Source organism: Canis lupus, chromosome 1 (assembly GCF_003254725.2).
Source record: "Canis lupus dingo isolate Sandy chromosome 1, ASM325472v2, whole genome shotgun sequence".
Lineage (NCBI taxonomy): Eukaryota > Metazoa > Chordata > Mammalia > Carnivora > Canidae > Canis > Canis lupus.
This window is the reverse complement of record NC_064243.1, coordinates 13,503,096-13,529,323: the sequence shown is the minus strand read 5'-3', so window position 1 is coordinate 13,529,323 and position 26,228 is coordinate 13,503,096. Positions and strand designations below refer to the sequence as shown.

At 37.2% G+C, this 26,228-nt stretch overlaps 1 protein-coding gene across 1 annotated transcript in view; it reads right to left on the bottom strand.

Moving 5' to 3' along the window:
• VPS4B (vacuolar protein sorting 4 homolog B) overlaps nt 1-26,228 on the bottom strand; it is a 31,841-nt gene that overhangs the window by 5,276 nt on the left and 337 nt on the right. Inside the window, 9 exon segments of the mRNA XM_025422082.3 lie at nt 1,413-1,632; nt 2,963-3,044; nt 4,955-5,103; nt 5,487-5,643; nt 8,452-8,571; nt 12,169-12,236; nt 14,360-14,433; nt 14,435-14,517; nt 15,647-15,758. Coding sequence (XP_025277867.1) covers nt 1,413-1,632; nt 2,963-3,044; nt 4,955-5,103; nt 5,487-5,643; nt 8,452-8,571; nt 12,169-12,236; nt 14,360-14,433; nt 14,435-14,517; nt 15,647-15,758 — 1,065 coding nt within the window.

Here is a 26,228-nt window from a genome sequence, read left to right as displayed (position 1 = left end):
AACAGGCAATCTTGTTTTTGCTAATTGAAATAATTAGCCTTAAAAATGGGAGTCAAGGATGGACCCACTGAGAGATCTACTCGCTGGTGATGGAGAAGGCCAGATGTTAACACTGATTTGGCTGCTTCACCTTTATTCTCCTAAAAAGGACCTGGCTACAGGGTCATTTAAGCTGTCTTTGGTGGTCACGTGGAGAACTGAATGAAAAGTTCTGGGTAGGAAAGGACTGAGTTCTGAAGAATCTATAGTTTCTAAATGGTAAAGAGAATTTAAAAGAAAATACAATGGCTGGAACATAAAATTGCCCCTGAGCCTCTCGTGTTTCCCTCAGTAATGAGGTGGCTGTAGGGGGAAGAGCTATTTCCTGGACTACTCAGGTACCATGACGGAGGCGCTTTACAAGAATACTTCATTTCATTCTCACAATTGTACTTTGAGGCAGTGTTATTGCCTTTATTGTAGAGATGATAAAAACGAGCCTTAAATGGATAATATAATTTGCTCAAGGAGACCTAATAAGTAAATTGTGGAGTCAGGCTTCAAATTCAGGTTTTAATTCAAATTCATCATTTTTTAAAAAAATTTATTGCAGGACAACAGACACAACATATGTAACTTAGTCATAATATATCAGTTTTGTCATTACTGCTGGATTGAGTTTGCTAATAGTTTTTCAGGATTTTCACCATCCATGTTCATGAGTAATTCGGGATACTGCTGTTCCCAGCAATATGGTTGGTCCAAATTACCTCCTCCACTTAAATATCAAGATCACAGTCTTTTTACAATGAATGCTCCATTCATTCAAGCAGACAAAACACTGCATGCGAAGCGAGGCTTCAGATTCTGAAGCACACGTGACCAAGAGGAAACTCACACTTCTGCACCTCTCTGGTGGGATCTTGGGAAACTGTGTTAGCACCCAAGTCCCAGTTCAATCACATTAACATCTGAGTCTCAGACTGATGATCAACGGGTGGTAACAGGCACCTGTTGTAAAGTTTTTGGGAGGACCAAATGACATAGGGACATAAGGAATAGAACACAGTGCCAGGCATATTTAAATATTAGCTATTAGTATTTTTCCTTTGTTAATGAGGTGCAAATGCACCAGATTCTGTGCAAGGATATTCTAGTTACACCAGCAGTAACTATATATTTAAAGTTTCTACACTTATATAAAAATAACAAGTACCTCAAAAATCATTGCATAAAAATTTTTAAAATGTAGGACTATTATTAACAGCCATTAATAAATTTTGTGGGAGAACTTATTTTCAATGAAATTAAAATGTTAATTCTATAAACCCACTAGTTATGAAACCTTCCTGAAATTATTTGAAGACAAATCAATGATGGTCTCAAAACTTGACTTTTTAAAAATATCTGAAAGGAGGATCAAAGCTCCTCACCTTTTTAAAATGAGTAGCTGACTGCACTTTTCTTACAGGCTGCATTAGTGCATCACGCACAATGATACTTATGTCTGCACCCGAATAACCGTCCGTTTTCTTCCCGAGTTCTCGGAAGTCTGTTTCTGCTAGACTGTTCTGAGTGGTCCCTAAGTGCAGTTTGAACATTGCTGCTCGGGCATGGGCCTCAGGCAAAGGAATATAAATTCGTTTCTCAAATCTTAAAATGAAAGAAAAATTACATCAAGATTACTACATATATTTAATTTCAATTGAAAATTCAGATTTCTCAAGAAGAAACAAGATGCTCAGATATTCTCATTTATACAAAGCTAAGATGAGTAAATTAAATGGGTCCATAGGTTAACCATATGTATTTAGATTAAATAATGGGAAAATATCCAAACACATTAACAACTAAAAAGGAAAACTAAAATAGCCAGAGAGCCAATTTGAAGTAATTTATCCTTTCTCACATGATTTTTGGGTTACTTTGGCCATAGTGTTAATAATGTCTAGAATTCACAACATGATATGTCCCACAAGATTAGTTTCCTACAGAATTATACTCTGAACTCCCGGTCAAGGGATTAATATGGTTAATCATATGAAATAAGAGATGACAACTAGTTTCTTAAATTCAAAAACAGTAAAGCTACTCAAAATCTAATAAACATGTTTACACAAAATGCCCACTTTATTATAATGGGTACATTCAGAATAAATAATCCTACTAGCTCATAAATGCTGTTTTATGAACAATAACTTTACTCGCTTCTCAGAATTTTAGCTTTAGAGACAGAGAAGAAGCAATAAGGGACAATTTAAATGGACTTTTCTTCCTTCAGGTACCTCTCTGTGGTCTTGAGAATTTTAAATTCCCATAATCTCTAGAGATGGGTTTAGAATTAGCACATTTTTCCAAAAACAAACAGCAGATTGCCTTTCTTAATATGGAATGGTAATCCAGCATCCTGGCAAACTATCAAGTGAACAGGATAAAAGCAGCAAGAACCAGTGCTAATTTTTACGATGCAAAATTCAATGAATGAAATAGGGAATGGTGTGCGTGAAAAGTAATGAATCTATAAACCTTTCCTGTAGCTTAAGTTCAAGATGCAATTTAAAAATTATAGACATAAATTTTTTAATGAAAATATATCTTGGTTATCTATCATACTTTAACTTCTATAAATGTCATTTTGCTAACATTTTACATGGAAATTTTCCATTGAAATAGCAAGCTACATTTGTAAGTTTGTGAAGCATCAGTGCCCATGAAGTTTCATTAGAATTAATAATAAGCATTAGGTAATACATTTTCCAATGTTAAAGATTCTGTATATGAACATCTCTTATCTTCAGTATAGCAACCAAGTAAGCAGACAAATGCCAGCCTCTCTTCCCCTAACACAGGGGGCAATAGGATTAGGGTATCTCAAAAAAATTCTGAAAAGTTCTCAGAATGTCTTTTCGTTGGATAAAAAGGGAACTGTTATGACTTGTTACATCTACAGTTAAGAAATAAGACCTTCACTGTATCATCAGACCTTCTTCTGATGGCAGAATCCAGAACCCAAGGTATATTTGTAGCTCCCAGAACCAAAATTCCATCATTGTCTACACCAACACCTGTTATGAAAATAAGAAATATTTTAAATAATTTGTCATTTTAGTGTTTTTTTTTTTTTTTTTCAATCTCGTCCATATGTTCTGTTAAGAATGTAGTGTTTTCAGGATGCCTGGTCGGCTCAGTGGTTGAGCATCTGCCTTTTACTCAAGGTGTGATCTTGGGGTCCTGGGATCTAGTCCTGCATCGGGCTCCCTGTGTCTCTGCCTCCCTCTCTGTCTCTCATGAATAAATACATCTTAAAAAAAAAAAAAAAAAAAGAAAAAATAAACCCATTTAAAAAAAAAAAAAAGGGTTTTCGTTTCCAAAGGCCAGGTAAACAAAGGCAAAAAATGCACTATTAGGACTTCATCAAGATAAAAAGCTTTTTCACAACAAAGGAAACAGTCAACAAGACCAAAAAGGCAAAGGACAGAATGGGAGAAGATATTTGCAAATGACACATCAGATAAAGGGCTAGTACCCAAAATCTATAAAGAACTTACGAAACTCAACACCCAAAGAACAAATAATCCAATCAAGAAATGGGCAGAAGACATGAAGGGACATTTCTCCAAAGAAGACACAAATGGCCAACAGACACATGAAGAAATGCTCAACATCACTTGGCATCAGGGAAATACAAATCAAAACCATAATGAGATACCACCTCATACCAGTCAGAATAGCTAAAATTAAGAAGTCAGGTAACAACAGGTGTTGGCAAGGATGTGGACAAAAAAAAATCCCACTGTTGGTGGGATTGCAAGCTGGTGCACTCTGGAAAATAGTAAGAAGGTTCTTCAAAAAGTTGAAAATAGAGCCACCCTGCAACCCAGCAATTGTGCTACTAGGTATTTGCCCCAAAGATACAAATGTGGTCATCCAAAGGGGTACCTACACCCAATGTTCATACCACCAATGTCCGCAATAGCCAAACTATGGAAAGAGCCCAGATGTCTACCAACAGACGTGGGAGATATATATAAATATAAATATATATATATAAAATATATATATGTATTTATTTATTTATTTATATAACAAATTACTACTTAGCCATCAAAAAAATGTAATCTTGCCATTTGCAACGACATGGATGGAACAAGAGTATATTATGCTAAGTGAAGTAATTCACAGAAAGACAATTATATGATCTCACTCATATATGGAACTTAAGAAACAAAGCAGAGAATCATTGGGGAAGAGAGGAAAACGTAAAACAAGATGAAATCAGAGAGGGAGACAGATCATAAGAGACTCTTTTTTTTTTTTTTAAAGAGACTCTTAATCATAGGAAACAAACCAAAGGTCACTGGAGGGGAGAGAGTGGGGTGATGGGGTAACTAGGTGATGGGACATTAAGGAGGGCACATGATATCATGAGCACTAGGTGCTATATAAGACTGATGAATCACTGAGCTCTACCTTTGAAACCAATAATGCATTATGTTAATTAGTTGAATTTAAATAAAATTTAAAAAAGAAAAAAAAGTGTGGTGTTTTAATGTTAAAGTGACCCGAGAGTCTCTCTGAAAAAACTATATTTAATCAAATATCACATTATTCAAATATAATGCAAATATTCCCGAGAATCAAATCTTCTAGATTGCAGACAAATACTATTCATATTCTTCTCAAAATATTTCTTAAAAGATTTCATTTGAAGTTTATACGTTCCTTTTGCTGATACTGTTCGTGGTAGGTTATAAGTGAGTATGTGGATCTCCTTACTGTTTATGCCAGAGCCCTACAGATGATTACAATGGGGTGCAGATTATGTGTGCATATGCAGGACAATCAGAATGAAACATGGCATAATGAAAACACTTAGTCAGCTAAAATGGAGAAATTTGGCTCGAACTTTTTCCATTATTGTGATAACAGCAGTTATACAATAAGTAGAAAATATTTCAGAAGTCAGTACCCCTACCTTGCATTTGAACTAGGAACTCAGTCTTAATTCTACGGGCAGCTTCGCTCTCATTTTCACTTCTTGAGCCACACAGAGAATCAATTTCATCAATGAAGATAATGGAAGGCTTATTCTCTCTGGCAAGTTGGAATAAGTTCTTAACTAGCCTAAAAATAAATAAAAGCTTTCAGTTTCTTAATAAAAACAGTAAATGACACATGACTTAATAAAAAAACCTAAAATAGAACACATACAATATTATAAGAATTCTTAAGATTCAATCATGTTTTGGTCCAGAAAATAAAAATGGTACAGTTGGATAATTCCATTTATGATTTATTAAACTATATTATATGTAACTACATATGTTATCTTTTCCTATGAAATGAATTTCAAATGAGGGACTGATTTCACAGAAAAATGAATATTTATGTCACTTCTCTGAATGTCTATGAATGATGTAAGAAAATTATTACTTTATAGACTGATATAATGATTCCAGGAAAGAGAAAGTAAAAAACAGAAAAGAAAAGGTCAACTTACTACTTACTTTTCACTTTCACCTAGCCACTTAGAGACAAGGTCAGAGGAAGATATTGAAAAAAATGTTGAGTTGTTTGCTTCTGTTGCTACAGCTTTGGCTAAATAGGACTTTCCTGTTCCAGGCGGTCCAAATAACAGAATTCCCCTCCACGGTGTTCTCTTGCCTAAAATTTGCATTAGAAAAATAATATGAGAATCTCACAACTGTTAATTTCTGTTACTAGAGACATAATTCATACTGAAGAATACTGTGGAAGAGGTTTTTAACTCTACAGCTATCAGAATAAAAAACTTTTTTTAAATTAATCAAACTAAGGTAAGTATGTCTTAAAAGTATCTCATTTGCTTTTCATAGGGAACACTTTGTCAAAGGCGTTTGCACTGATATAATCTTTCTAGCAGGAAGTTCATTTACTTCACTCATTCATTCAACCACTATGTACTAAAACCACAATGTATAGACAGAGAACTATAAACACAAAAGGATCTCTGCCCTCCCTGGGCTTACAGTCTAAAAGGCACTTCCTGATTGTCTGCTATCTGCAACACTCAGTATCAGTATACTGTAGGATAAACTATGTCCATACAGTAAGGGCAGCTGGAAACATTTTCTTTTAAATATTTATGACTCTTGAGAAATGAAACTAACACAGTCTGGTTGATCTGTCCCAAAGTTCTATTCAATTCCTGATTCCACAGGGAAGCGTAGTCTAGTATTATAGAGAGCATATTCTTATTCAGATGGTTGGGTAATAAGGAGATTCTACCACCTGAAATCCTAGTTTTGTGAAAATATAACAAGTGAAGAAATCAACTCTTTGTATTTCAATTTTCCTAATAGGAAATAATGCTGCCTAAAATAAAACTGGCTGAGTTACATTTGGTAAAACCATGAAATATACATTTAAAAAATTTCTAGGTCGAAACTGGACGGGGACATGGTAGCTACATAAGAACGATATGCAGATTACTAATGGCAAAACTAACTACTGTTGTATTTATTGTTATGAAAGCCTCAACTTTGAGTTGAATTCTATCTTCCCATTTTAAATGTCTGAAATTGTAAGTCTGTGTTCCCTTAAGTGTGGTATATGTGACTGGTGGCAGATGGAGTACTTTTTAGGTAGCATACAAATACTTTTTATTTAAATACATTTTTTTTTTAAAGACTTTGGGAGACAGTGAGCATAAGAGAAAGCATGAGCAGGGAGGCTGATGTGGGGCTTCATCCCAGGACCCTGAGATCATAAATTGAGCTGAAGGCAGATGCTTATCTGACTGAGCCACCCAGGTGCCCTATTTAAATAATTTTTAAAATGTGTATTAGAAAAATATTAATTTTTCCATTTATAGTAGACACAAAGCAATGTTTTATTTTTTTTTATTTTTATTTTTTTATAAATTTTTATTTATTTATGATAGTCACACAGAGAGAGAGAGGCAGAGAGAGAAGCAGGCTCCATGCACCAGGAGCCCGACGTGGGATTTGATCCCGGGTCTCCAGGATCGCGCCCTGGGCCAAAGGCAGGCGCCAAACCACTGCGCCACCCAGGGATCCCCAAAGCAATGTTTTAAAATGAAGTTACTACAGAAAAATAAGAAAGATGATTAATAAGTTCAGTTATAGGCAAAATGATCTATAGTGTTAGGAGTCAAGTGATCACCTCTGCAGAGTAAAGAACTGGCAGAGGGACTTGTGGGTGGATTATTAGTATTATCTCTTGGTATGTGTGATGATGATTACATAGATGTACTTTCTGATCATTTATGAAACTGAACACTTTTAGGTTCCTGCTAGTCTCTATGTCTATGCTGTACTTTAATAAAAATTTGCTCAAAGTCAGTGATTTAAAGGAAAGTATTTAAAAAATAGTAATGGTACACGTATATGGAAATAATCAGAAACAAGATACATAAATGACTTGTGTTTTGAAAATATTGGTGGTAAGTAATAGAAAATGAACTCAATCATGCTTTTGTGCCTTTATAGGATCACGATGTCAACTTTTACACCGTTAATTTTGTATTTCTGAAGTTAGGTTGTGAGTCATAGGTGGCCTGGTGGACAACCAGTGGCCCACAGGTTCTTTCCTCATCACTACTCTATATGACATCACCCTCTGGACCTAATTCAGTTTGAGGCCAATGTCACAGATTTGCTCTCTACACAAATCAGCTGGTTTCTAAAAGGGATATCCTGTTGCACTGTTAGACCGCGGGTATAGCCATACCATAACAGAGGCAGGCTATCAGTCACAACAAGGACAATGTGAGGGAATGCTTCAGCATATACAGATCACCTGCTGCTGGAGCTGTAACTTCAACTACACCACGAGGGTTGGCTTAGCAATATTCTCCTCACAGGGAAAATGAATTGTCTCCAGAGGATAGCTACTTTGTCTGAAAATATTAAATAATTCTTGCTCTTTTTAAAAAGTGGGGAAAACTCTTATAAAACTAGTACATGACCACTGGAAAAACATCAGATGAAACTTCAAAGAAAAGGTAAAAACCATCCATAATCTTATCTCCTAGGCATAACATTTTTATGTCAATCTGTCTATATTTACTTCTCAGCATTTATTTAATAAATGTGAGTCATACTACACATATTGATAACTTGTGTTCTGATATTTATGTATATGTGGACATCCTTTCATGTCAATTATAACACAGAGCTAAATTTCTTAATGTAGACCTACCCTGTATTTGAATGAGTGCACAGTATTCCGCTGCATGTTGGTGATTTAGCCTATGCTTTTCTGGTTGACATTTGGGTCTTTTTGTAATATATGTATATTGCAAATACATGTACAAAATAAATACCTTTGTGCAGAGGTACATCACCACCTTATAACAATTTGTTTACGGTGCTAACTTATAATATGGTGATAAAAATCCATAATGCTCTACCTCAGCTGTCAATGTGTTTTTAAGGAATCATCAAAAAACCTATTTCACAGTCATCTTACCTGTAAAAAGATGAGGAAATTTAATAGGTAGTATCACAGCCTCTTTAAGTGCCTCTTTGGCTCCTTCAAGACCAGCAACATCGCTCCATTTCACATTTGGTCGCTCTATAACAATGGCACCTACAAAAGAAGTATATCATCTTTAAATTAAGGAAGACTATTGCATCAAATGTAGAAGACAACATGAAATAATGACATTCAAGAAATACATTATAAAACTGGAAAAGTTTTATCTATAAAAAAACCTTATTGAAATCATGTGATTAGGAAGTAATTGTGGGGCAGAGTCAGCAGGAGTCAGAAAGCTGGGCTGGGTGACTGGCTAACCTAGGGTAGGTCACTTAACTTTTCTATTTCTGCTTCCTCACTGTAAAATGAAAAGAATACTATCTGCCCAAACCACTTAAGATGGGTTAGTGGAGGGATAAAATGACATAATGAATATTAGTGTGTTTGGAAAATCACGAAATATTGTACCAAGTGGTTACAAATCAGTTTGAATGCACTGATTCTGAAGTACTGAAAGTACCTGTTCAATGGGGGTTGATCAACTACTTCTTTTTAACAAAAATACCCAGTGATCTAATGCTCTCCTTAAGCACCAAAATAAAAAAAAAAACTTAATAACTTTAATTGGTGATACAGACAGACAGATGGATGGTTGGATGGACAGATAAATAGTAGGGAGAATGAGAGGGAGCGGATGATGAAGGAGAGAAAGAAAATGTGCTCCTGTAGATCTGCAATCCTTTCCTGAGATTTGTTAAATTTTCTTTTTGGCTTCTAAATACCTACTTAAAATTTTTTTACATTAAAAAGTTATCTGTACGATTTAAGTTTTCAATACAAGATATTCAGAAGCCACAGCAATTGTTGCAGTAAGAGTCCACAAAAGGTTTCCTCTAATATAGATTAGCAAAAGTTTTCAATCATCTTTTATCAAAAACTTTTCCAAAAGCTGATTCTAAGGCGATGTGTAATTTTTTTAAGTATAGCAAAACATCACCACTTACACAATCCACTGATTACCAATGAAGTTAGTTTTATGGGTATTTCTTCTTGCTATGAAAGATCATTTATTATTATGAAAGTAGTTATATTACATGACCTACTTATATTATGAAAATCTTTAGCTATAGATTAAAATTAAATGAAATCTGGATGCCTGGCTGGATCAGTCAGAGGAGCATATGACTCTTGAGATTATTTAAAAAAATACAATGTTAAAAAAAAAAACTATAAATACTTTCTGCATTCTAAAAGTTCACATTAAGTATAAATTAGAGCCAATTCACCTTTTCTATGTTCCATTCCGCTTAGTATCCCAACATGAGAAAATATTTGTATTATCCGATAGGATTTTGTAATAGTTAAAAAAAAAAAAAGGAAATTTACTTTATATATAAGCAGAATCTGGTCAACTTAAGTTTTTTCTAAGTATGAATATTCTAAATATGCCAAAACTTATCTTCACATTTAACTAATATTTTTCAAAATGTAAAGGTCATTTTAGAATGTTTAGTGATAAAAATTATTTAGGTAAAAACTAATATTATTTAATAAAAGTAGTAATTTAAAAAGGGGAAAAGGATTATTGGGAATAAAGGCCAAACAATTTGTTTCCAATTAGATAAATTTATTCAGTCTTTGATTATACTCATGTTATTAAACCTCAAAAGTCACTAAGCATCAAAACAGTTAACAGAAAACTCAAATAATAAATTCTTTAACTTTATTTTTTTAAGATTTTATTTGTTTATTTGTAAGTGAAACGCAGAGAGAGGCAGAGACATAGGCAAAGGGAGAAGCAGGCTCCCTATGGGGTGCCTGATCCAAGACTCAATCCCAGGACCCCAGGATCACGACCTGAGCCAAAGGCAGACGCTCAACCACAGAGCCACCCAGGCGTCCCAAAATTTAAATTTTAATATATAAACACTGCTCTTAAAGTCATAACTTAAAACAGAAATAGAAGACTTAAAATACTCTTTCAGGAAAAAAAGGAAAGATTCAAAAAAGGATATTATACAGTGAAACCCACAAGCAAACTATTAAATGAAGATGGAAAAAAGGACTCTGAGATATGATAGGCTAGGACTCCTTTCAAGCTCCACTTCATTCTGAGATTCCAAACAATTTCCTCATTTAAATGTTTTCAGTGTTTGTATTTTTGTACATCTCTGGTTCTTATTATTACCGAATTTGAAAGAATGCCCTAAGGAGGGAGGAGGGAGGGAGGAGGGGGGAGGGGGAGGGGGAGAAGGAGAAGGAGAAGAAGGAGAAGGAGAAGGAGAATGCCCTATTAAAAACTGGTCTGTACCTTTTCCTGAAACTAAAGATACGCTCCAGCTTTTACTTTGTGGGGGAGAGTGGGAAACAAAACCAAAAGGATGGAAAAAAAAATACCAAAACACCTTCTGCCCTAGAGCTGAAGTCAGGCCACTTGGCTCAGACCGCTGGATGGTCCAGCAGAACTGACTATGAAGTATGTGTCCCCACTGCTGCTGGGCAGTGGTGGTGCAGCAGCAGACACTCAGCTTTTCCTTTTGCACTTTATCCACCACTGAAGTTCTCATTCATAAATTATCCTCACTAACTGTAGTGTTTTTGAGATATTATGCTTATAGTATTCTCCTATATATCCCAGTGGGGCTGGTAAAACAAATAATAGAATAAAAATGAAGACACTAGTTAGTATGGCGAGACTAAAGGACTGGCTGAGCGAAGTATATTCATCATTCACTAACCAACGCTGTGCCTATACAATGGAAATCTTCTCAGCCATGCATTCTTTTTGGCAAGATTCAAAGTAACAAAATATGTAATATTCAACCCAACAATTAACATATCAAAGAACAATCAAATCTCAGTACACAAAGCCAGCAATTAAAAAGATGCCATTTTAGATACACATAGCTACTACCATTTACCGAGGCCCTAAAATTTGTCAGATATAACCTGGCAGTTTTTACACTGTTATAATATTCTATCTTCCCAGAAATGAAGGTATTAGTAATTTCCATTTTAGAGCTGGGGTATTCTACTCTGAGAGGTTCGGGAACCTGCCCGTGATCAGATAGCTTTAGAGCAACAGGCTCTGGAGAGGATTCCAGATCTGAATGGAACCAAAATCCATACCCTCTCATCATGCACTATACTACAAGCACAGGAGAATGAAAGGCTTTTTATAGGTGTAGAAGGTAAAAACAAAGCTGGAAGAGATAAATGTAAATGGTAACACTGAAACAGGATAAAACACAGATGAGAAAGGTCTAGAAACATGAAATAAATCATCAATAATAAGCTACAGCAATAGCAATAAAAGCCAAGTGAGTCCCAATTCACTCTGTTCCTCTGACAATTTGGAAATTTTAATCCGTCAGATTTTACAATGTGCTAGAAGTATAAATGCTACCTTTTCTAAAAGGAGGCAAATAAGACAAAATGAAAAAGAGTAAGTTGATTGACAGGTTTTTAAAGGCATATATATAAAAACCAAACAGTATTTTTACTACACGGGAAAAACCAACCTAGTAAAGACCCTATCAGGTAAATTCTATGAAAATGGACAAAGTCAGCATGTGACTACTGGGAACCAAAGCCAGTTCTTGAACCTCATTTGAATACAGGGGAAAAAAATCAATTCAAACAGATAATTCACTATGAGGTTTAAAACAAAAATAAGATAGTATATTTAAAAATGAAATCTAAAGCAACCTTGAAGTTGATTCTGTAGTTTCTTTTTTTCAGGATCATCAGTTTCTCCTTCCCCATCACTGTCATTCCTAATAAAAAGAATTTAATATATTCAAGTGATCACTCATTGCTAGCAAAATAAGGCAAAAATTAAGGAAATATTAAACTGAAATACCTATACCTTAAGTAGCAAAATAAGGCATTCACATTAAAAGTTATACTTATTACTTTTAAGAGTATACTAAATAAAATAGCAAGCAGGCATATTATCCATCAATATGGAATCATGAACAGGAAAGGGGCAAAAAGACCAGAATGAAGGAACCAGCTCCAAGTTCCCATGACATACCTATGTTATGTACAAACGCATAAACACATGCCCCCACACCTCATTCCACAAAAGACTTAAGATGAATTACAGGAGAGTTGTAAACTACATAAAAATACCAAATCAGGCAAACTATGTATCAGAAAAAGAAGCCATAACCAGGAGAGAAAAACCCAGAGCATTAATTATTTAAAAGATATAAAGTTCTATAATCCTTAGTCTGGGGGTTCCAAAGAAGAGATGAAGCTTTTGATGAAAATGAAATGAGACCAAAAGACAAGTAAATCAACCACAGTATTTCATATCTGCGAATGTATTCTGAAAAAAAATAATTTAAAATGAGTTTAAAGCTTTGACTACAAGGATAATCATGCCTACACTGTTCCCAAAAGGGAAAAAAATCAGAAATAAAGTATGTTCAATCATAGGGATTAGCATATGACAGACTATGCTGCAATCTTTGAAAATGAAGCTGTAGAAATAGTTTACTGAGACGTTTATAATACACTGAATGAAAAATTGATAAACCAAAAAATATGGCATTACATCATTTTTTTTAACACATAACATATACACGGAGATTAAAAAGCTTGACAGATTTTTCCCCCAAATGGGACTAGCTTGTTTATCATAGGATGGTGGGGTTATGGGTTAGGTACAGACTGCCAAGTGATTCACTTGATATTCACTCCAACCTTGTTCTACCATGCTTTCTTGTACAATGAAGACCGTACTTATAAAATACTGTCTGTCCCTTCTGGGCCTCCTTGCAGCAAGGGCTCCACATGAAACCCAAGTTCCTCCAAGAAGTGGAGGCAAGCTTCGAGCGAAAGCCCTGGCTTGCTGAGGGAGCTGTGGCAGAGGTCCTACTGGATATGGAATCCAAGCTTAACTCCAGGCCCCCACTGCAAATCTGTAAGGTTAATACTCTATAATAAATCCCTTATTGCTTAAATTAGCCAACGTGGATCCTGCTATTCAATATAGAATTGGCATCTCCCCACTGGGTAGCCATCTCAGGAGGGGACACTACAGGGTCTTCAAGCAAGACCACAAAAGCCTCAACTCACAGGGAGATGACATTTCTGCTGGCAAGGGTGTCTCAGAAAGAGTCAGGGGTCCAGGTACTCAAGGTTAATGCAATTTTTCCCAATAGTTTTATTTTAATTTTGGAGCCCCAGTCTTCCATTAAATGGCCCAACTTTTATATTTGAAACCCTGAAGTTGAATCTATGCTGAAATTCAATAATCCATAAGATCTGCTAGGGTAATCCCTAAATAATCCATAAAAATCAGGTGGGGTCTGATTTTCGTTATCTCAGTGCTGTAGGTACAGAAGATAAAAATATTCTCAAGTGTCACAAGAACTCCCTGGTTCCCTGACCACGTCTTGAAAAGAGAATAGAAAACCTTGAGCTTGTAATTCTCTTCATTCAGACTCTCCCATGAGGTTTGAAGCAGGCAGTCAACTCTAGTTCCTATGTTCTTATGTCCTTCAAGATGGCGTTTGGTAGTAGCCACAAAGCCCCTGAAGCACTGCCTTCAAGACATTCCATTCCTGATGACCACAGGGGATTATCTAAGTAACTCCTATCGCTGCATACCATGGACTCTGAGTATCACATCTTCTAAAACTAACCAGAACCTCCTGCCTTCAAACCCAACCAGGCCATATAACCCCATCCCAGAATCTCATTTCTTATATGCAAGAGACTATACATTCCAATAAAACTTTATTTTCAAAAACAGGCAGCAGGTCAGATCTGGCCTATGAGTCATGGATTGCCAACACCTAGTTTCAACAAAGTGAGCAGATTTCACAAATTAAATGTAATTTTATCTTTTAATTAGATATAATAAAATCTAACACTCTAAAATACATACCCCTTCTCATCAGCTGGACTTGGCTGTCCCTCTTTCACTGGCTTCTGTGGAGTTTTCTCTTTCTTTTTCAGATACTTCCTTTAGTTTCTCTGCTCTATCAAGATATTCTGTACATTTTGCCCTAATACTTTGCTTGGCTTTATCACCCTGCGCTTCATCTATTAAAGGAAAATGAGAGAGATTTTTCTATTAGTATTTTACACAGACAGGCTGAAACTCTTAGACATGGTATTGAGACAAGGACAATCTATTTTGGGGGAGGGAGGAAGAGCATCTCTAGTTCATCGTAGCCAATGATCATCAACTCTTCTCTGCTTCCTCCAGCATGGTTGGAGGCCAACAGCATGTCTGAGTCAGAAAAGAGATTTGAGCAAGACATTAAGATATTTTAAGTTAATGGTAAATAATAAGAAATTATTTAATATTTTGTGGGTTTTATATACTTCCTGTAACATTTTGTGATAGTTGAAAGCTACTTGTCTCATACAAAACCAATATAAGACAAACAGAAGTAAAGCAATATTAATCATTTCCATTAATGTCTATGTAAACTTTATTTCATAGTAAAAAAATGACAAATCCCATATATCATATACACCAATAATATTGTAAATCTATTACATAAAAAACTCTGTGAGAGCAATTTCAAAAGCCAACCAGCAAAGCATAGACTAGCCCCACATATCTTATGTTACCATTCATTCTTAGTTTTACTTTTATTTGCCAGAAAAACCTCAAAATGAAATAGAGAAGCTCAAAAGAAAATTCTAAATTATCCAAATGCTAAAATTATTCAAAAATAACTTAAAGACATTTTTTTTCAAATGCTCAGCATTATGTTTAAGATCAATGAAGGCAGTATTTTTTTCCATCTGTCCCTCACTGTCATACCCTAGTGCCTACAACAATACCCGGCACACGGTAAGCATGGAATACATATTTAAAAAATATACGAATGTTTCCCAACCAATTTTTTAAAAAAGTATTTAAAAGAGTGTTTTCAAGGATGTTTAGAAAATGTCAGGTACATAATCTGGGTACATTACTAGTAAAATAAAAACTATTTCCAACAACTATATGGTATTTTAATATGTTTAGGTATACAAAGTAATAACTATGATAGCTGTGCACATTTGTTTGCTGAGTACTTAAAAACTGTTAACAAGAAAGGGAGAATTTTTTGCAAATGGATGGTTTAGAATTTTTTTGGTGTTGTATTTTGATTTTTACAAATGAAATAGAATAATCTTTTCCTTTAACGTCTTAAAAAGCAAACTAAGGCCTTACATTTAACTACGTGGAGAAAATACTGAACAGCGTGTTGGTAGAGCTGAAGAGCTTCCTCATAGTTCCCAGCTTTGTCTTCCTGGGCTGCTTTGCTAGCAAGATCTACTGCTTTCTGTTGGAAGGGAGGTAAATCATACCATCAAAATCACATAAGCATAACTTTGAAGTAAGTGATCATACTGAACGTTTTCTTTTTTTTAAAAAAAGCAACCTTAAAACAAATCTGTCTGTTCCGGGAAATTCTCAAATCCAGTTGTTATAGATGAAGCATATAACAATAGTAAAATGTAAATAGCGTAAAACCCCTTCCGAAGCAATGGGGCAATGAAATATCAAGAATCTGAAAATACCCAAATCTTTTAATCTAGCAATCATCTAAAAGGTTTACTGAGCAAAGATAGTAACCAAAGAGGTCTTTTAAGAAAAACAAAACCAAATCTGAAAACTTTAATTTCAAGCACCAAAAAGACACCACACAACTGATTATTATAGAATCATTAAAATAATATTAAAAAACATTCACAGTAATATGATGAAATTTTTAAAAAAGACACAATACAATTTTTTAAAACGACTTTATTTATTCATGAGACACACACACACACACACACAGAGAGAGAGAGAGAGAGAGAGAGAGGCAGAGACATAGGCAGAGGGAGAAGCAGGTTCCATGCAGGGAGCCTGATGTGGGACTCGATCCCGGGACTCCAGGATCATGCCCTGGGCCGAAGGCAGGTGCTAAACCGCTGAGCCACCCAGGATCCCCAGGCATAATACAATTTTTACATGTAGCATGAGTTCTACTGTTTGAAACAACAGCAAAAACAAACAAACAAACAAACCAAACAAAAAAAACCCACCCCAAAACAAAACAAAAAAATAACACAGGAAAAAGATGGAAAGAAAATTTAACAGAGGTTGTTAAAAAGCCTCAAGTTTTTCTCTACTTTTTTTTGCATCTTTTAAAAATGCCTATAATGAACATGGACTTTTGCAATATTAAAAAAACCCTCCTAGAAATAGATCCATACAAATATGCAAAAGCAAGTTAACACTGGAAAAGACAGTGCTGGAGCAGTTAGACATCTATAAGCAAAAAACAAAACAAAACAAAAAACACTTTAAAAATCACATATGGGGCAGCCCAGGTGGCTCAGCGGTTTAACGCCGCCTTTGGCCCGGGGTGTGATCTTGGAGACCCAGGATCGAGTCCCACGTCAGGTTCCCTGCATCTCTGTCTCTCTAGTCTGTCTCTGTCTCTCACGAATTAATAAGTAAAATCTTAAAAAAAAAAAAATCACATATGCTCTTAAAACAGACAATTTTCTCTGGCTGACAGTAGGAGATAGGAGGAAGAAGGAAAGGTCAGAAAGAATAGAAGCAGGATGAAAATTCAACCACACTGGCATGGAAGAAAGTGGCAATGAGTCAGAATACGCAAGAGGCTTCTACAAGTGGAGAATCACCCTCAGTTGACAACCAAGAAAAAGAACCTTAGTCTGACAACCACATGAAACTGAAATCTGCCAACAAACTCAATGTGTTTAGAGCCTTCAAAAACAAACAAAAATGTAGCCCTGCAGACACCTTGGTGTAAGCCTGGTAAAACTGGGCTGAAACCCAACTGAGCTATGTTGTACCTGGACTTCTAGCCTACAGAAACAGAGATAATAAATTAATGCTGCTTTAATTTGAAAAAAAAAAAAAAACTCACAATGCATTATGGACTTAAATATAAAATGTAAAACTATAAAATCTTTAGAAAGAACAAAAATCTTTAGCATTTAGAGCTAGGCAAAGGGTTCTTAAACTACATACCAAAAAGCATAATATATAAAATGAAAACACTACGGTACGGGCATAAAAACAGACATGTAGATCAATGGAACAGAAGAGAAAGCCTAGAGATAAACCCACACACATATATGGTCAATTAATTTACCACACAGGAGCCAAGGATATCCAAAGAGAAAAGAACAGTCTCTTCAATAATTGCTGGAGGTGGTGGTGGTGGTAACTGGGTGGCGCAGTTGGTCAGGCATCTGACTCTTGCTTTTGGCTTGAGTCATGATCTCAGGGTTGTGGGACTGGGCCCTCTCCTTGTCAGGCTCTGAGCTTGGTGCAGAGTCTGCTTGGGATATTCTCTCTCTCTCTCTCTCTCTCTCTCTCCATCTGCCCTTCCTGCTCGCACTCTCTTTCTCTCGCTAAAGTAAATATTTTTTCAAAAAATGGGAAAAGTGGGAAAACTGAACAGCAACATGGAAAACAATGAAACTAGACTACAATCTTACACCATCCATGAAAATTAACTCAAAATGGATTAAAGACTTGAACATAAAACCTGAAACCATAAACTTCTTGAAGAAAATATAGGCAAGTAAGCTCGGTCTCTGGTCTTGGTGATGACTTTTTGGGTTTGCCACCAAAAGCAAAGGCAATAAAGGCACAAATAAACAAGTGGGACCACATCAAACCTTCTGCACAGCAAAGGAAAAACCATCAACAGAATGAAAAGGCAATCTACTGAATGGAAGAAAATATTTGCAAATCGTTTATGTGTTAAGGGATTAATATCTAAAACATAAAAAAAAACCCTCATACAACACAATAGCAAAAGAACTAAACGATTCAATTAAAAAATAGGTAGAGGATCTAAACCGACATTTTTCTAAAGACCGAACAGAAGCCCAACAGGTATGTGAAACAGCATTCAACGTGACTAATCATCAGGGAAACACAAATCAAAACTACAATGAGCTATCACCTCACACTTGCCAGAATGGCTATTATCAATAAAACAAGAAATCGCAAGTATTGGTGAGGGCATGGAGAAAAGGGAACCCTTGTGCACTGCTGATGGGACTATAATTGGCGCAGCCACTACGGAAAGCACTATGGGGGTTCCTCAAAAAATTAAAAACAGAACTACCATATGATTCAGCAATTTCACTCCTGAGTACTTATCCACAGAAAATGAAAACATGAACTCAAAAAGATATATGCACCCCTGTATCTCAGCATTATTTTATGCAGCATTATTTTAAAATAGCCAAGATATGGAAACAACCTAAGTGTCCACAGACAGATGAATGGATAAAGCAATTGTGGTGTACACATACAATGGATATTATTCAGCCATAAAAAAGGGAAATCTTGGCATTTGTGACAACATGGATAGACTTGAGGGCATTATGCTAAATGAAATAAGTCAGAGAAAGACAAATATCATACGATCTTACTTACATGTGAAATCTAAACAAAAAAATCCACGAACAAAAAACCTAAGTTCATAAATAACAGATAAGAGACTAGTAGTTACAAGAAGTGGGGAAAGGTGAAATAGGTGAAGGGAGTCCAAAGATACAAACTTCTTGTTATATAGTATAGTAGGGTGACTACAGTTAATAACACTACATTGCATACTTGAAAGTTACTAAGGGAGTAAATCTTAAAAGTTCTCATCACAAGAAAACCATTTTTGTAACAATGAAAGGAGACAGATGTTAAACAGATGTATTGTGGTGATATCTCACAATATATACAAATAATGAGTCATGTTGTACATGGGAAATGAGTATATGTCAATTATACTTCAAAAAAAAAGAAAAATGATAAATTGAACCTCATCAAATTAAAAAACTTTTGGTCTATAAAAAATCTGTTAAAGGATGAAAAGACAAGCTACAGAATGGGAGAAATATTTGCAAACTATATATTCAGGAAAAGACTAATATTTAGAATATAGAAAGAACTCCACATACTCAATAGTTTAAAAAGAATCCAAGTAGAAAATCAACTGAAGAACCGACATTTCACCAAAGAATATGCTGATGGCAAATCAGCACCAAAAAGATGTCTGAAATCATTAGCCACAAGAGAAAGGCAAATTAAAACCAGCAGGAGATATCTCAAAAAATCTATCAGCATGGCTAAAATAAAAAAAAAAAAAAATAGTGACCATAATACCAATTGCTGGTAGGCACAGAGAGAACTGGATCACTAATAGGATCACTAACTGGTAGGGTGGAAAATGGTACAGCCACTCTGAGAAACTGGTTGGTTTTTTATAAATGTAAACATGCAGCTACCATATGAACCAGAAACTGCACTCATGGGTATTTATCCCAGAGAAATGAAGACTTGTGTTCATACAAAAATCTATACATGAACATTCCGGATGTCTTTCAACCAGAGTGGAAAAACAAACTGTGGCAAACCCAAGGCATGGAGTCCTACTCAGTAACAAAAAGGAACTACCTTGATACACACAACATGAATGAATCCTAAGAGAATTAAGCTTAGTGGAAAGAACAATTCCAAAAGGTTTTATATTGTATGATTCCATTTATATAACCTTCTTGAAATGACAAAAACAGAGACAGAGGGTATATTAGTATTGTTGGGAAACAGGGAAACAGGATACATGGTGAGGGAAGACAAAGAGAGGTGATTATGGTTCTAAAAGGGCCATAGGAGGGATTCCTGTGGATAGAATTATTCTGTATCATGACTAGATGGAGGAAACTTACCTATGTGATGAAACTCTGAACACATAGACAAACACACAAGATATACGTGAGTATAGGGGTGTGCCTGGGTGGCTAGTCGGTTAAGTGGCTGCCTTTAACTCAGGTCATGACTTCAGGGTCCTGGGATCCAGCCCAGCTTCATACTGAGCTCCCTGGGGAGTCTGTTTCTCCCTCTTCCTCTGCCCCTCCCCTCGTTTGTTCACCCATTTTCTCTCTCAAATAAATAAACAAAATCTTTAAAAAATACACACACTCAAGTAAAACTGGAAAATCTGAGTAAGACTGGTGGAATGTATCAATGTCAACATACAGGTCACGATACAGTACTGTAGTTTTATAAGATGCTACCACTGCGGGCAATGGGTGGAAGGAACACAGGATCTCTCTGCATTATTTCTCACAACTGCATGCAAATCTGTGATTATCACAAAATAAAAATTTCATTAAGAACTATTTTTAATATTTAAAAACACACACACATATATAAGAACAAGCATGGTTTATTAAAACATTCCACCTGGATTCAGCGAGGTGGTAAAACTGTATTCAAGAGAAATTGAGAGCCAGTAGAAAAAAGGATCACGGTTTTGCTATTTTAAATATAAGCCTATATTAAGAAAAAAAGTCATTCAAACATCCTCAAACCAATCACGTGTGAGAATATTGTATTTTGAAGCAGTTACTATGGATTGCAGATAGATGGAATGAAAGCAGTAAATGGGAGGAACAGGTCTTCCATATGTTGTAGCAGGAGGGGGAAAAAGAAACGGTATTTTAGAATTGAGAGATGTAGTTCTACATATTTCACAGTTCACATAGCCTGAACTTGAAGCAAAATTTTCAAAAGCTTGGTAAATGAGGCAGGATATAAAGGGTGGAATCAGAGCACTCATCCGCGTGACCCACTGGTGGTTTGGTGCACCTGGTCATATAAAAATGAATGCAGAAGAAATAAATTCTTTCTTATTCTAGCTACAATTTCCTTCTACTATTTTGAATTGCTGTGCCACTCACCTCTTCAGCTACACATTGCCTTCATTCGCAGTCAGTCCTCTTTTTGGCACCACACTGATGCTTAAAGGAAAACTCTTCAGTCAGTATTAATAATATAGCTCCAAATATGGTACTAATGACTTTTAGCCAGCCTTTCTCTGATGGACACGTTTGTATTTGCACTGTCCAATATGGAAGCCACTATCTACAATTGGCTTCTGAGCATCTGTGGCTAAAGTGACTGAGAAGTTTAAATTTTGAGTAAAATGTAAATAGCTACATGTAGCTCCTGTACTAGACAGCGCATGTTAAACCCTTAATCAAAGATGATGATTTGATAATACGCATCTGTTTCTCCCTTGCTGAATACTCCACTTCACCCTTGTTCCTGTTAAGGTTTTTTTCATCTGAAATGAAATTAACTGCATCTTGTATGGTTTTGGAGTGTCAATTATTCTTAATCCTGCCCATTTCCATTGCTGCCATCCTAGCACAATCCACTAACACGTGCGTCAAAATACCACGTAGCCTCCTAAGTGGTCAGTCTGCTTCCACACTCCACACCCTGAAGTTCTTATGCAACCAGTGATGGATTCCCACTGCAGTCAACAAAAGCCAACTGCTGGGTCCTGTTCTACCAGGCCTTAAATGACCCAGGTCCTGGCTCCTTTTGGGTTGCATTTCAAACCCATTAGTCTACCTTCATTCAGGCAGCCTGTGCACTGTTGATCCCTCTGCCTAGAAAATGCTCTTTCCCCCACGGGTGCATGACCATCTCCTTTGCGTCACAGATCAATGCCAAATCCCCAGAAAGGCCCTCTCTAACTTACTGCAGAGGCTGTACTCCCTCCGTCCCTGCTTTCAGCTCTCCCCTCACCCTATCCCATCACTGTGCTTATTGTTACATTTATCTGTGGATACTCACTTCTTGCCTACCTCCTTTAATATAAAGGTAAGCTCCAAGAGCAAGGAACTTCATCTGCAACGCTGCATTATCCCCAGTGCCTGGAACAGTGCCTGCACACACTGGGTACTTAACGAAATTGTTGAAAAACGAAAAAAATTCCCAATTGCTTTCTCAAAATCTTCTTCCTTTTGGTTATTCTACCTCTATCATCTCCAACAACTTTCCCCCACTGGGTATTTTCCTGTCAATGCTGTGTCTTTTTCCTATGCTCTGGAGACCATTCCCACCATCAATCATATGCCACTCTACTGCTCTCCCCAACCTAATCTCCTCGCACTTTTTTTTTTGTTTGTTGGGGTCTCCCTCAGCATAAAAATGTCTGTGAAGCCCTACCTCAGATTCACATGTACAAAACACAAACTAAAACACACCTGCTCTCCCTCATTCCTCGGATCCTCTCCAGTTACATTACTCATCTCTTCACCTCCATAGCAAATTCCCAAAGAGAACCCCAAGTTCATCATGGTTCCTTGATTCTTCCACGGCAATGCTTCCCGTGGACTGCCAAGGTCTCATACTTACCTAACTCTCTCTCCACAGCACTGAACCCTTCTAACAGAAACCTGGATGTGGCCTCCTCCTTCGGTCTTCATGGCACCATTCTCTCTTGGCTTTACTCTGGACTTACAATGATTCTTTTTCAGGAGCCCTTTTCTCTCTTTTTAAATGTCAATATTCCAGAGTTTCTATCTGGTCCTTGTATTTCCTCATCCTATGAACTCTCCAAGATGCCCACAACCTCTGCTACCATCCATATGCTATCAACTCTCAAACCCTTGTTTCAGCCTGGCCCTCCCTCTCTAGTTCTACACATATGTATCCAACTGCTCATTCAACGTTTCCACTTGGTTGTCCCCACAGGCATTTCAAACTCAAAAAGTTCAAGACCACCTGCCCTCAAATATGCCCCTTTTCTAATTATTCCAGAACAAATTCCTCCCCATTCAGATATCCAACCCAGGGATCTGAGAGAAAACCCAGACTCCTCCTGCCCCTCTTTCTAAATGCAGAGCCAAGTTCTTCCTCTTAAAGCGGTCTCTGATCAATCTTTTCAATTCTTTAATAGGTACTACACTACTTTGGCCCTCACCATCTCCCACCACACAGAACCCCACCTCCTAACCTGTGTCCCTGCTTCTAGGCCTGCTACCAGGCAAGTACACACATGGTTGTTTCCTTCTAAAACAAAAACCCAAGCATATTTGCTGATTTTCTATCTACGGTAGGATGAGGACCAATCATCTCTGTGTGGTACACACCTCTCCATGGCTTACCTAGGCCTGTCCTCCCACCTTACACACCCAGTCCCAGTCATACCAAACTAGTGTGACAATCCAGACAACTCAGACTTCAGGCCTTTGTTTACGGTGTACTCTCCACCTAGAATACCCTATCCAACTACTTCTCTGTAAAAACTCTAGCTTCTTCTCCAAGCATTGACACAGTCATGGTCCTCTTGCTGCAAAGCCCTCCTCAACACCCTCAGGCGGCCTAGACTATGCTTCCTCTAAATTTCCACTGTCTCTGGTACATACTTCCAAAGATCACACAGTATCCCCATCACCCAGTTGATGTCTTCTCCCATAAGAATGTAAGCCCTTGGAAATCAAGGGTGATTTATTACTTTTATGATTCCCTAAGACTTAGCAAAATGTATGACACATTTAGGACCTAGTAAACTTGAGTTCTATGCATACTGCATTACTTGCAATTTCTCTCAACCCTCTCCAAGATTTATTACACTTCTAGACTGAGGTATGTACATATTTTTCTTTAGCTGAAACACTTCCCATTTTCTTGTCCAAAAAGGCATAACTTCACAGTGGAAAATAAAACTCCAGAAACTTACAAGCAAACAAACTTGGATTCAAAGCTAACTTCAGTACTAATTAATTACATGTCCAGGGGGCACCTGAGTGGCTCAGTGGTTGAGCACCTGCCTTTGGCTCAGGGTGTGATCGCAGGGTCCTGGGGTCGAGTCCTACATCAGGCTCCACACAGGAGCCTGCTTCTCCCTCTGCCTGTGTCTTTGCCTCTCTCTCTGTATCCCTCATGAATAAATAAATAAAATCTTTAAAAAAATAATTTTATGTCCTGGGTTAAATCCTAACCTCAATAGACTTTGGTTTCTTATACTGTGAAACTGAATTAATACCGAAGAGTTGTTCTGAGGACTAAATGAGATCACACCAAACACCAAGCAATTAGCATCAGTACCTTCCACCTTACCTAAGTTCACATCTCCTCTGTGCAACATTTTTTATCCTCGAAGAGTTAGATACGCCCTTCCTTTCTGCCCTCCCACACTAGCCTCTAATTCTATTATAGCATTACTGTGTTATTCTATAATTTTAATTTTTAATGATCTGCATTTCTCTATTAGATTATAAGCATCCTGTTATGGGAAGTTTTGCCTTGTTCAGGGCAAAAGTCATTTGTTATCTAAATATTCTTCGTCCAAATTTCCTAGGTTAGAGGGGTAAAAGGCTGAATGAGAAGGGGCACCTGTGACCCAACCACAAGAAAACTGTAACTCCACAGCCCTCCCCGTTTAACACCTGCAACATGCCTTTAGTATGTGTCCATCTCCAACTGACTCACTGAGGAACATCCAACAACCCAATTCAAATATGACGCAAACCGAGTATAGAATGAAAGTGCAATTATTACAAGGGAATAAAGATATCAGTAAACGAATGAAAATTATGTTGCGGAATGTCCAAATTACATACAAAGTCTTGACAGATGAAAAGTCAGTGGAATAACACGAGTTAACTGACAAACCAACATGGATGAAGACAGCGCTTTAAAAAAAAAAATCGCCTTTGATATTCAAAGGAACAATACTTTTATCAAAGGAACAATACTTTTTCCAAAACATTTACCAAAAAGTCCCTTTCTGAATGGGGCTACGAAAACAACAACGATGACAACGTTAAGTGGTGACTGTTCTATCTTAGTAAATGCAAGCCTGTTGGAAAAGATACCGACAAAAATCAACACATGACCTATTCTTTATTCTTGATTCTAAGGAATAAGTCACAGTTGCAATTACAATGTTATGAGACATACAAGACATTTACTTTCACTATCTTTGGGGTCCATTTTCGAGATAGAAGTCCCAGGAAAGCTCCTCACTCCCCCAACCCTTTTTTTTGGTGAAATGTTGAGCTCTATTTCAATGGATCTACTTTCAATGGTGTTTCTTGGGCATCAGTTACCCCGGCTTGAGCAAGTCCTCCATTATCCTTGCAGCTTGTACCAGGCACTCAACTAATGTCTGATCCACTACTGCGAGACCAAGCCAAGGATTCAACACAGGTCTTTTATGCTGAACTTTTCCCCAAAATGACTCGGTGGACCGGGGCTCCATGAAGCTAAGTCTCATTCTAAATATCTCTGAAACCTCAGGTCCATTCTGGGGGTGGGAAGCACTATTTCTCAAATTTCTCTTCTCGATGGATTCCATACAGGTAAAACAACTACGTCTAACAGCTTAGGAGTCCAGATCATGTACCAAACTCCGTACCCGCTGCGTACGGTGGGGAGGTGGAGCCACAGAAGAGCTTTAAGATCACCCCTGATTTTGTATACATTTTGGGGAGCCACAGTAAGGCGCACACTAAGGCACAGCTCAACGGATTCATGGATTCCTCCAATTCCAAGGCTGTCCTCATAGTTCTCTTCGCCTGACAGCTAAAAGAGAAGGGCTCTGCCATACACGAGCTTGAGGGACCGGACGACCAAGACCACCTCATCTTCCACTGGTTCAGAGCCGCGCTTTGCAGACGCCACGTTCCTTCCTCTCTCTCAGTGATTGGAGCGTCTGTGCCTCTCATTCAGAGCTCTGCCCAGTTGGTTCCAAAGACGGGAAAAAACAAAAAACAAAACAAAACAAAAACCAAAAACCCCACCCCACCTCAAGCAAAGCGAAGCCTCACCTGGCGGGTGGGCGCGGGGGACCCGGGAAGCGGAAGCGAAGAGCCCGCCTCGCCCACCTGCTGCGGGGGCCGGCACCGCCCGCCTCCGCCAGCCACCCGGGCGCGGCCGCGTCCTCCCCCGCCCCCGCCCCCACCGCACCCCCGCGCCGCCC